A 12,785-nucleotide genomic window follows, 5' to 3' on the forward strand; every position below is an offset into this window, starting at 1 on the left:
GACTTTCTAAGGGAAACTGGCTCGTATACACGTTACACATGGGGAAAACCACGAAAACACCCATGCAGCCAGCCCGTTCGCGGGATTCGAACCTCGGACCGAACTAACAGTGTTCAGTGACTTTACCACTCGGCCGCTGGTGGGCTTTTAAAGTTGGAAAAAGCAGCATTGATGATGAACCCTAGTCAGGACGTTTTGAACAGTTAGAACCAAATCAAGCGATTAATTCAGAAGTTTATAGTGAACAACTTTGCCGTCTAAACTCAGAATTGATCAAAAAACGCCTACGATTAGTGAATATCAAGAAAGTGTTGTTTCATCATGATAACGCTAGACCGCATACGGCTCGAACAACACTGCAAAAATTTAGTGAATTTAATTGGGAGCTTTTGCCACATTCTCCTTACTCCCCAGATATTGCCCAAAGTGATTTTCACTTATTTCATGCCTTATAAAATTTTTACTGGTAAAAAAATTAAATTCTAAACAGGATGTACACAATGAACTTTCAAGTTTTTTTGCATCAAAACCAGTCTTTCTACAGCAATGGCATAAAAAAGCTGCCTGTAAGATGGCAAGATACTGTAGATAATGGAAAAAACTATATAATTGATTAAAATGTTAAATTGTGTTTTTTTTATATTATTTAAAAATTTACCAAAAATGTGCATGAATTTATGGACTGACCCAATATTTAAAGAACTTACAAGAATTCAGATTTAGTTTTTAGAGTTTTTACAACTTCAGGACCATACATATCTTCTAGCTTTTTCATTCCTTTGACTCTTTCTTCATTTTCTACAGATTCTGCTTTTCGTTTCAGAGGAAGACTTGAAAGAGTTAATTTATCTTTGGAAGAAGATTTTGAAGGCTGCCTGTATTTTCAATAAATTAAAATTACTTATTAAAAGAAAATTCATAAATATAACAATTTACTTATAAACTATATATATATATATCTAATTAAGAAATCCAATTCAAGAAAGAATTTATAGTAAAACAAACTCGAAAAAAAAAAATGCAAAAGGGAAAATATACAAAATTATACATATAAAAATTAATCTTCTTTCATTGAAACTCCAATTCAGAACTCATCAGGGAAAAATGAATTAAAGCTTCATAAAAGTCGATTAATATGTTTCGTTCTCCTGGTCCATTTGAAATTAAAAACCGTAAAAAGATTTCATCAAATTTTTAGTAAAGGCTTTAAAATTCGTATAAAACCGAAAACTCGAATCTCAAATTTATGGATATTATTCCCAACATCAAAATAAGACTTTTTAAGGAATCCATTTACACACTACAAAATAAATCACTTTACCTTACAGGCTCAATTCTTATTTACAGACTAATTTAAGAGATAAAGACAAATCAGTATACAGTCAACTTAGACGATTCTGTACCAAAACAATAAGAGGAACAAGTGGAGGAGATAGAAAAAAAGACATTTTTTTGCTTTAGAAATTGAAAAATTGAATGCAATTTTTTTTTAATTTTGAGCCTTATCGCATACTTTTTCCAAGAATTACAAAATTTCGGCTTCTCCAGAGCAGTTTGAATTCCATTTTCTTTAGCAAGAACACAGTTTGCTCATCTTTAGAATTCAGTACTTTTATTCGTGTCATGTTAAGATTGCAATAAGTTTGCATTCTTCAATTTTTTTACAATTATTGTTTCAAATAGGTTTTCAATTTTTAGCTGTTTAAAGCTCACATTTTTTTATTAATATTTTTTATTTATAGAAATCTTTATGTACAGTTTTTTTTTTTTTTTTTTTTGCTTTCTTGGTATTAAAAGTTTAGTTTAGCACAATCAGGGACCTCACAATTTTTTAGTTTTGTTTAAATGACTATTAGTTTTGCTCTTTATTTATACTTGCTTTTGAATTTCGGAATAGCATATATTGGTTTAACCCCCCCTTTTTTTTAATTTCAATGTACATAATGTAAAATTCTATGGTTTTTTAATTGCCATTTTGGCACAATGCTATGTTCCAAGTGTTTCAAAAATGTGTAGGGAAAATTCTGTTACACTTGAGATTTGAGTTTTTGGTTTTATATGAATGAGTCTTTAAAAAAATTTGATGAAATCTTTTTATGGTTTTTGATCTCCAATGTACCAGGATAACAAGACATATTACAGTCAAAAGTCGTTAATTCGGACACCCATTATCCGGAATGATCTATAATCCGGACCTCAAAGCTACAAACTTTCTGCGCATGCGTCGCATTGACGCAAGACCTTTACGGCTGTGAATATGCATGTGCGCATGCCCAAAATACGTTTATGCATGCGCGTTTAATGTATAACAGACGGTATAAACTAAGCTAAAATTATCTAATTCAGTTAACGTTGCAGATTGCATTGTTCCTTAATCTTCGAATTGGATCCAGCTTATTATTTTTTGCAGACTGTTAAGACCAGTTTTATAAAAGTAAGCTTGAACTTTCGATTATGTCAAATAGAATTTCCGATATATATTTACTAATATGTAAAGAATCTACAAAGCAAAAGTATGTTTCGAAGTCCATTAAACAAAAAGTGGAATTGCTGCAAAAAATGGATAAAGTGTTGGAAAATATGACTTATTGTAACCCTTTTTCTGCATCATCTCTCCTCCTTGAAATATTTATCTAGTTTAGTTCTTATTTTAAAGGGATATAGTAGTTACTTCTACTTCGTTTTTCACGGCCACTGTTTGTATTAAGAACGGACTGTTTCAGCCTAATTAAGATGCAAAAACGAAACTTGATGTTACGTCATCTTGAAAGCCGAGTCGTGTCGATAGCTGATTGGTTGCCGTGAGATGACGTCATGCCTACTTCTGGTATAAGTATCTCGCGTCGCTCTGGCTCATTCCTTCTAGTTCCTGTTTCTTGGCTCCTTGGTGTGCAGTTTCCAGCCCCTATTGAAGACGTCTTGCGATGTGTGCAGTCCGGTGATAAGTTCTGTGGTTCCAGTCTACAAGATGACTTTTCCTGGATAAGTTCCGTGATTCCATTCTACAAGATGACTTTTCCTGGATTCTCAAAAGAGGCTATGATGTGAGTGACTGCCGTGGTCGGCAGCCATGTTCTTCATGAAGGTGGCATTTAACATAACTTAGCGGCGATGTTTTTCTAAGCTGTGATTCCTCGTGTTTAACTACAGTGAGCGGCGTTAGGCCAGTTTCAAGTGCTCTCAAGGATTTAATTTAATTTTCAGGTGCCCTCTTGACCTTGAAGCATGGACTTATTGACAGTGCAGCTAATTTCATTTAAAACCACATAACTTCTGTTTAGGATATGTTTTTCGCGTATTGAATGCCAGTATTTTGGAAATCAGGTAAAATATTATTTAATATATGAAATTTTTGATAATGATTGTTATATTTTTTTCTAAGTTTCTGATATTGTTTAAATTTATTCATTATGTTTTTATTTATACATATTGTTAATAAATTGGTTAAGTTTAAAACCTTTTATTGTCTTCAATGTCTGCACAGCACATAACCTTAGGGAGCTTCTATTACTACTGCTGCTAAATGTTTAATTTTACAACTTTAAACTTTGCTTTTTCATCATAAAGGCATATCCTTTGTTTATCTAACTATTCCAAAATCTGTTTATCAATTTCACGCTGCTCTGCGGCGGGGGGACGCGGCGCCGCGCAATGAATTGGAAGTTGATCTGTCAGCACTATCCTTATCTTCAGGGCAGATGTTTTTATTTTATTTGGCTTATAATTCCTTACTAAATGTAGTATTTCATCTCGATGTACTCCGTCTTTGATATGATTTAAATCAAATTCCTCCTCATTATAATTCGCTTCCGATAGCGAAGAAAGTAAACAAATAAATATTAAGTTTTTTTTTTTTTTTTTTATTTTATTTTGATACCCTTTAGATCATAATTGTTCTTTATTTCATAAATTACGGTTTCATATTTTAATTTTAGAATTTCTGCATGCTATCTTACCAGACTTAAACTGATGATCTATAATCCGGAATCGCCGAAGTCCCAACGAGTCCGGATTAACGACTTTTGACTGCAATTGACTTTTATGAAGTTTTAATTAATTTTCCCCTGATGAGTTCTGAATTGGAGTTTCAATGAAAGGAGACTAATTTTTATTTGTATAATTTTGTATATTTTCCCTTTTGCATTTTTATTTTTCGAATTAGTTCTACTATGAATTCTTTCGTTAACTGGATTTGTTTGGATATTGTGTTAAACTTCTTATACACGGTTGCAATTATTATATTATAGAGGAATTGCCTTCCTTTTATTCCAATTTAATAATAAATTTAGATGCTTTATGTTTATATATATATACGTATGTGTATAATTGAAATGAAAATTTAAAAAGATAATAACTGCATGTGTATAATTGAAATGAAAATTTAAAAAGATAATAAGTATTATGATACATAAGAAATTTCTAGGAACGATTCATAATTCTTTATGGCTAGCAAGCCCACAAGAAGAAAGAGATAAAATAAAATGATAAATAAGTAAACATTGGAAATTGAGATAAATGAAAAAAAAAAAAGTAAAAGTCATAAAGCTGTATTTCTTCATCAGGAAGCAGACCACAATTTCACATAATCTATTGCTTTTTTGAAATAATATCTGGAAGATTCTGAAAATTTTAAATAACATTTTTAAAGGACTAATTAAAAACTAAATTACATTTTGGAAATAAATTTACTCCAAAGGGTTTAGAACAAACAATGTCAACATGAAATTACAAAATTTAGATTGAATGCACAAAATCAACTACAATAGTAAGAAAATGGCAAATATGGAAAACATTTTTTTATTCCTTTTCTTGGGTAACAAAAAAAACATATGCTATTGTTTGAATCTTACTTGTAATACATAAAAAAGTTAATTTAAATTATAAAAACTGCCAAAAACATTGCATGGTATTATACCACCTGTCAAGAACAATAGCATTTTGCAAAGACAACAGAATTTTCATTAATAAAATGAAAAACAATACCAGCAATACAAAGTTTAAAAAACCTATAATAGCCTAATTTAAATCAAGGTAATAATTTAAAAAGCAAAAAAATTCTTATCACATGCTATTGTTTTAACACGAAATTTGCCAAAAAATTCCATTGCTTTTTAGATTTGTCAAACATGAAGAATAAAAAATTTTGCTTATGAATAACTTGCTCTTTTTCTTTCTCTTTGTATATATTAAATAAGATTACAGTAAAGTAATATGATATGTATTAGAAAAAATTAAAGAAAAAAATTCTTATTTAACACTTTAATTCAAATTCGTTAAAACTAAAAGTTGCCATCTCTTTAAAATACTTAAGATATTAATTATCATGTAAGAATTAAATATATATATACATAAATAACATTTCTAGAGCAGAGAAACAATAAATAATATATCAGTAAATAAATATTCAAGCTACAAGCTACAAGTTTTAGACATTTTAACAGACATAGAGACTTACTTTCTATTAAAATATTTTGCATGTCTAACTAATAAAACTTAAGGACAGGATTTCTGAAATACCGATTATTTATGAGAAGCAAAAGTTTATTTATATAAAAATAAATATATAAGAAATAATTACATCAATATGGATATTACATACAGCTAAATTATATTAAAAGCTTAAAGCATCAAATACTAACTTTGCCGGTGCAGTAAACATCTGTCCTCCATAAAAGAAGTTCTGCCCCTTTAAAATTTTATTCTTAAAACTCGGCTCTCTACCAGAATATCTTAGATAAATAAATGAAATGAATAAATATGAGAACTTATTTACTTCATAGTTTCACTAAGATTTCAACAGAAATTAAATAAAATATTCAATTTAAAATTTCAACTTAAAAGATTAATTAACCCTTTCAGGACGGGCGTCCTAAATACGCATTCCCGAAGAACAGGCGTCCCATCCACGCATCGCTAGAGATTGCATTCAGAGGATGGGTGATGCGTATACGCATTTTAAGCTGGAACGCTTTTCTGAAGGCCAGTAGATGACATCCTATGTCCATTACTTTTGAAATGAACACAGTTTTAGCTTCCTGACCTTGACTTTGGTATTTTACTCATTAGCTCTTGCGAGGGGGGGGGAGGGAAAGCGTAAACAGAGGTGAGCTCTTTAAATCGCTGTGTGCTAATGAAAACATTCGCGCGTCTGATTTACATCCAATTCCTTTTTTTATTTTATTTTTCCCTTTGCTATGTACGGTCTTTTAGGGCTAGTATGTGGAGTATTGTTATGTTTTGCATTGCCTTCAGTTATACTTCCGTTTCTTCTCTTTTTACTGCGGAAAGCCTCACATCCAGTCTATTATGGTGGAAAGGCGCTATTTATCAGACGAAGAATACCCTCATATGGTCAATGAACCATTTATTAACGCAGATGAGAGTGATGATTCATTTTCTAAAGAGTTAGAAAGTGACATTTTTTCTAAGAGTTAGAAAGTGATACTTCTCCATACTTAGAGATTTACCACAGTCTTCATTTTAAATTTTGTTACTTCTTACTGTAAATAGTCTTTATTGTGTTGTTTTATTAATTTTAAACTTTATTGATGGATTTTATCAATTAAAATTTTGGAATAATTTGAATAGCGCTTCCGAAAATTATTTTACAAGTTAAGCAATTTTTTAAGTATATTTTTTTGTAAAATAAAGAAAAAAACGTTATTAAGTGCTAATTTTAACATATATAAGAGCTCAAGTAATAATCTAAAACGATACCAAAAATTATGATGCTAGAAGCGAAACTTTTTTTTTTCTGAAATGTTTTATAAAATTAGGCTCAGCGATGCAAAACCTCCGTCCTGTACGGTGACTGCCTTCAATTCCCTTCCGTCCCGCATGAGCATCTTAAACAAAGGTACGCCATCGAGAAAAGGTTAAATAGTACTAAAGTTATACAGTTTTAAATATAATTCTACACTCCAAGACTAACATTTTCACATATATAGGTATGCTGTAATTATAAAATACCAAATAATTCTTGGACAATTATATTAAAATATGTGATTTGAGAAACGGTTTAACATTTTAGTAGAAACTAGTCATAAGGCTGCCCAAGAATAACTTTCATTGCTCTTTAAGCACTTTAACACAGCTCTAGATATAAATGTTTCAATAAAATACAGAAAATAAATGATAAAATACATCATTTACAGATAAAACGAACAGAATACAGATCTCTTTAACTTTGCCTACATAGGCATATCTATATCATAGATATAGAAATAAACTTTTTGCATATTTTAATCTGCTGTTGCAGCAGTAAAAATATTTTATTTCAAGTGGAAGCATTTTTTTATTTTTATAAGCTGAAAAGGGAGGAGGGAAAAGGGGTTTATGATATATTAATAAAAATTATAAATAAAATGAAAAACTTGTGGAAACTTAATTTCATTCTATATAGAAAATCGTATCTCATACATCAGCTTGAAATAGTTGAAATGGTTTTTGTGAGCTTTCTGTGTTTCAGCTTTAGGGGGGGGGATAAATAAATAAAATAAAAACCAAAATTAATAAAAATCTGAAATCTTTCAGATTTTATATTATGCCCAGAGTTTTTTTAATGTTTTGTTATTTATTTATTAAATATCATGTTCTTCGCACGTAACCCTTTGAAGGGCACCGGTATAGTTGTCAATTTTTTAACCTCCTAAAAAATGTTAATTTTTCAATACCAAAAGCTATAATCTTAAGTTTCTAGTGTTTCCTTTCTATTCTGAATAGCAGCACCATGCTATGAATGTTCAATATTTTGCAGTTATGAAATTAATATACCTCACTCCAAGGTATCACATTTGAAAATTCATAAATTCTATTGGAAGAAAAAATTCAAAATCTGCAAATATATGACATACATATGCTAAATCTTATATATTTACTTCATTTCAGTCAGAAGTGATAATTAACAGAAGATTATTTATACAATTTTAAAACCGGTATATACATTGAGGGTACCATGCCAATAGATGGCAGCACCACTTCTCCTTTTATACTTTGTGACATGACAGAATTTCTTATAACAGTTTATGATGTAATAATAATATTTTTATGATTAATTTATAAGTTGTTTAGAGTTCAATATTATGTTCATGAAGAAATGAGGAGTTTACTGACCCTGCACTAGAACTGAATATAAGTAAATTAGTTTCTTTTTAATTCTTTGTTTACTCCATTCGAGTTTCCTTCATCTCTGTTTAGCTAAAATTTTTATTTCAGCACTTATCCCTTTCCCAACAGAAAGATTCATCGATTTCAAAATTGCCGTCTGGGTCAAAACTTTACAGAATTGTGGAAGCACTGTGTAAAGTTTTGACCTAGATGGCATGTTAGTCCTCAAAAGACACCTGTTGCTTCGTGCTTTCCAAAATCCTAGAATGCAAAGAAAATGATATGAGGTGACTGAAAACTAATTTGTTCATTCGGGAGTAACAGCTTCTTCCCTTGTGTGAAAAGATAAGATCACACAAAGGGAAAGCTCACTTAAAATGGAAATGCACTTAAGGTCCATCTCATAGTGTAATCACAAAAGCTGCTGATTTGAAAGCATGCTTTTATTCTTTTTAATTCTTTGTTAATTTCAGATGAAAGACTAGATAGGGAACACAACAGAAATTTGCCCTCTGGGTTAGAATACAAAAGGTTGTTTCCACAACCAATTTTTACAGTTGGTGAAAGGAAGGAAAATATTTCTATTGGTGAAAGGAAGGAAAATATTTCTGAGGCCCGTTTTAGATGAAAACTAAAACTTATCCAAAACTTAAAAAGGAGCCCCTAGGAAGCCAAAGGGGTTGAAAATCGGAATAAGAGCTTTGAGGTGTATGAAATAATAAAAATGTTTAACGGCGTTTCTTCCTGAACAAAAAGATATATTACAACCTATGTTTAGAAAAAATAAAAAAGGGACCCTTACGGTCCTCGATAATGTAAAGTGTGTGTGCGTGGAAAGGAAGGGGGGGGGATTCTTGGTATCATAGCACAAAGCATTTTTTTTTTTTTTTTTTTTTTTTACATATTATCTAAAGCATAAAATATAACTTAAAATGCAACTTACTTTCTGAGTCGTAGTGTTTCATTTTCCAATTTTTTAAATTTTTTGGCTGAGTTACATCTGCTTGTAATATTATACTAGTTCAGTTACAGCACAATTTACGCATGCAGTGTTATATTTGCTAAATTTTTTTATAAAATAAAAATATTGAATTTAAATCAAGTTCAAAAGCTCATATTTTACACAAGTATGTTCAGCTGGGGAAAATTTAATTTAACAGCAATATCGAAAAATAATTTAAAATGACCATATCTTTAGAGTTTCTGATATATAGTCTTGCGTGCTGGAGATACGCTTTTTTTCCGTACAGTGTTACCACTGCTCACTTTTAAATCGAGTTTGTTAATACAAATTTCATTAAAGTGTTACATAATATGAAATCAATAATAAAACAAATTCCAAATTAGGACTTCCAGATGCCCATATTTGATGAAGATTATGTTATTCAAAATTTGATGGCTCTAGGTACTGTTGTTTTATCACAATGCAAGAAACATACATACAATTGCTCAAACAACTGAGAATACAACTTACTTTTACTTGATAAATCTAACTTTCAATATAAATAACACGTTACCAAGAAGTGGAAACATGTTTTTAATTTTACAAATAACAGCTGATTTAATTTAAAGTAAAAATAAAAAACAATCAGCGAAAAAATACTAAAATAAAAAATTTCAGAAGCATTTTAAATAAATATAAGCAGATTTTTGCCTAAAAAATTGAGAATACACCAATGAAAAATATGTTTAACTACTACTGCATTTTTTCTACATGGTTTCTGTTTTATTCTAATGTTATGTAATCTTATCTTATACCTTTTAACTTTTGTGATGAGGTTTGCTAATATGAACTTAAAAGCCATACTTTTAAATAGAAAATGACTTCTCGAAGAGAAACCAGTATCGATGTAAGGAAATTCCTACTAAGATTATATAAAAAAGGGAAATCTTTTCGTGAAATAGCTAAAATTGTTGGTAGAAGTCACACGTATGTCCAAACAATCAATGGAAAACTTAAAAGTGTGAATTGATTGAAAATAAAAGTGGAAGTGGAAGCAAAGGTATTCTGAATGATGTCACCAAAAGGAAAATTTTGAAAGATATCAAGATTGATCCTAAAGTACGTGCAGTCAAACCTAATGCTGAAACTTCTCAAATCATTGGCAGAAGTGCAAGTACTGATTGTGTGCAAAATGTAATTAGAGAAGCTGGACATAAAAGTAGAGTAGCTAGAAAGAAACTATTCATCAGCTTGCAAAATCGTAAAAGTCATTTGGAGCTTGCAAAAACTCATCAGTTGAAGATGAATAACTTTTGGAAGAAAGTTATAGTCACTGATGAAAGTAAATTCAACATTTTCGGCAGTGATGTCAGTTGCACCGTATGGAAAATGCCCACCATCGCTTTGGATTAAAAAAATCTACCCCTACAGTTAATGGTGGTGGCTCCGTCATGGTTTGGGGTTGTAGGGTTTCAACTGGGGTAAGAAATTTACTTTTTATAGATGGCATTATGAATCATATGGTTTACTTGGATATACTCCACCAAAAATCTAAAAAAAAGTGCTAAAAAGTTAGGTTCAGATTGAAATTTCATCTTCTTTCACGAAAGTGACCCTAAACACACGACACATAACATCAAAATGTGGTGCCTTTTTCATTGAAAACAGCAGTTATGCTTCACCAGTCCCCAGACATCAATGCCATAGAAAATCTGTAGTCACACTCAAAATAATGATCCAAAAACACAAAATTAAAAACAAAGCACATTTAAAACAAGTGTTGTAAGAAGAATGGGATAAAAAATCTTCAGATACGACCAAAACGTTGGTCGAATCGGTACGACAACGTTTGGAAGAGATCATTCTGAGCCCAAAATCTGCATATGCGTATTTAAAATGCTTCTGAATTTTTCATTTTAGAATTTTTTGGTTGGTTATTCTTTATTTTTACTTTAAATCCAACCATTTGTTATGTATAAAAATAAAAACATGTTAGCTCTTCTTGGTAATGTGTTATTTTTATTGAAAGTTAGATTTATCCAGTAAAAGTAAGGTGTATTGTTTGAACCACTGTACATTTATGCAGATTCTTCATTATTTAATTTCTTTAAATATAACACAGGGCAATAATATTTGGCGGCAACAATTTGAAAAGTGAAACTGACATTTACAGTTTTCAATGCAAAATGTCAAAATGAAATTAATAGCCCGTCTGGGCTAACACCCTTTGGGCTAATTAAAAAAAAAAAAAAAATCTGAAAGCTTTCAGATTAACATTGGGTAATTTACCATTAAATTCAATAGGTTTTGATACAATCAGATGTAAATATTTTGTAATTACGTCGTAAATATACATATAAATGTATATATATATATATATTTTTGTACAGTACTTCAGAGTCCTAAGTATATGAAAAGAATACATTTTTAAACGACATTTCATTCTGAAGGGAATTAAATGCTATACTTTTCACAGAACAGTTTCCTCAAAATGGTTTAATTTGAATGAAATATTTTCACAAGTTTCCGTTAATTACATTAGAAAAAAATTTTAAGGTAATTTGATTTTATTTGGTTAAGGATTACAAACATTAAGATCAAAGTTTATTGCATTATTATTAAAATTATGGAGCTTCTTCCTAAAATACTTCTCAAATATGACATATTTTAGCTTCTGAGGCATCTTTTAAATGGAAAACTATAAGTCAGTTTATAATTAATGCTCTATTCTATTCATTTCAAATTAGAGCACCTTTTATTTTAATAGAAAAATACTTTAGATAGTACTTAAATTTCTCTGAATATTTCTGAAAGGGAATAAAATAAAGATTTTTTTTTAAATGTTATTTAGAACTTGTAATTGAGTAATAAAATGTAAGGGGAATAATTCTTTTAATTATACTTATCAGTTTTTTTTTTTACCCATAATTTCAACAATACGTATTTCAAAACTCTTCTTTAATACTTAAGTACGCATCTCATAAAATTTGCTTTTCAATACCTTTTAACAGATTGCTTTCCAGTATGAACAATTCTTGCTTAAATAGTTTTATAATGTATTTGTCAAAAGGATTTCAATTTATGTTTACAATTCAATGCTAAGTTTATTATATATTTAGATAATATTTATAATCATTATAAATTTAGATACACTGATTTTTCTTTATAGGTACACAATTAATTGATACATCTAAAAAAAACTAAACCTAAAAAACTAAAAAAAAAATTAATACCAATTTGTATAGTTTAGTAATTAACTAAATATTTGTTAAATAATTAAATTTCTTCACAGCAACTTTCACTTGTTTATGAATGAATAAATCTTTCATTTCAAAGACGTTTATAAATAATTTAATAAATAGTTATGTATTTTGTTAAAGGCAGATACATTGCTTTTTGCGAGTACATGTATAAATACCCATACATATTTCATATTTTTTATTTCAGGCATTAGCAAATCTTTAATTTTTGTGCATTCACTACATCTTTCGAGTAAAGTAATTTACACTAATTTCACATATACCCGAAAGTTTTACATAAGAAATATATATAAATATAATTTGAATGAAAATTATATGCACTATTTTTAATACCCACTCAAAGGTGAGTTTTTTTTTTTTTTTTTTTTTTTTTTTTTTTTTTTTCTTTTTCCAAAATTCCTCCATGATGGCATCTCTCCCTTTAGACAGATAGCCCTTGCATGCCTTACTCTATTTAATAAAAACTTAACCTGACC

At 29.6% G+C, this 12,785-nt stretch overlaps 1 protein-coding gene across 2 annotated transcripts in view; it reads right to left on the bottom strand.

Moving 5' to 3' along the window:
* The window catches only part of Mcm10 (minichromosome maintenance 10 homolog), a 135,151-nt gene that overhangs the window by 57,237 nt on the left and 65,129 nt on the right, over positions 1-12,785 (bottom strand). For both annotated transcript variants that reach the window (XR_015040318.1, XM_085813517.1), the window contains exons 9-10: positions 5,640-5,729; positions 708-875 (exon numbers count right to left, since the gene is read on the bottom strand). Coding sequence is in view for 1 of the 2 variants with exons in the window: in XM_085813517.1 (XP_085669643.1) it covers positions 708-875; positions 5,640-5,729 (258 nt within the window). In the remaining variant the exon portion in view is untranslated. The remainder of the gene's footprint in view (positions 1-707; positions 876-5,639; positions 5,730-12,785) is intronic.

This window comes from Stegodyphus dumicola, chromosome 3, assembly GCF_044657685.1.
Source record: "Stegodyphus dumicola isolate Sdum_Otavi_A_Nest chromosome 3, ASM4465768v1".
Taxonomy (NCBI): domain Eukaryota; kingdom Metazoa; phylum Arthropoda; class Arachnida; order Araneae; family Eresidae; genus Stegodyphus; species Stegodyphus dumicola.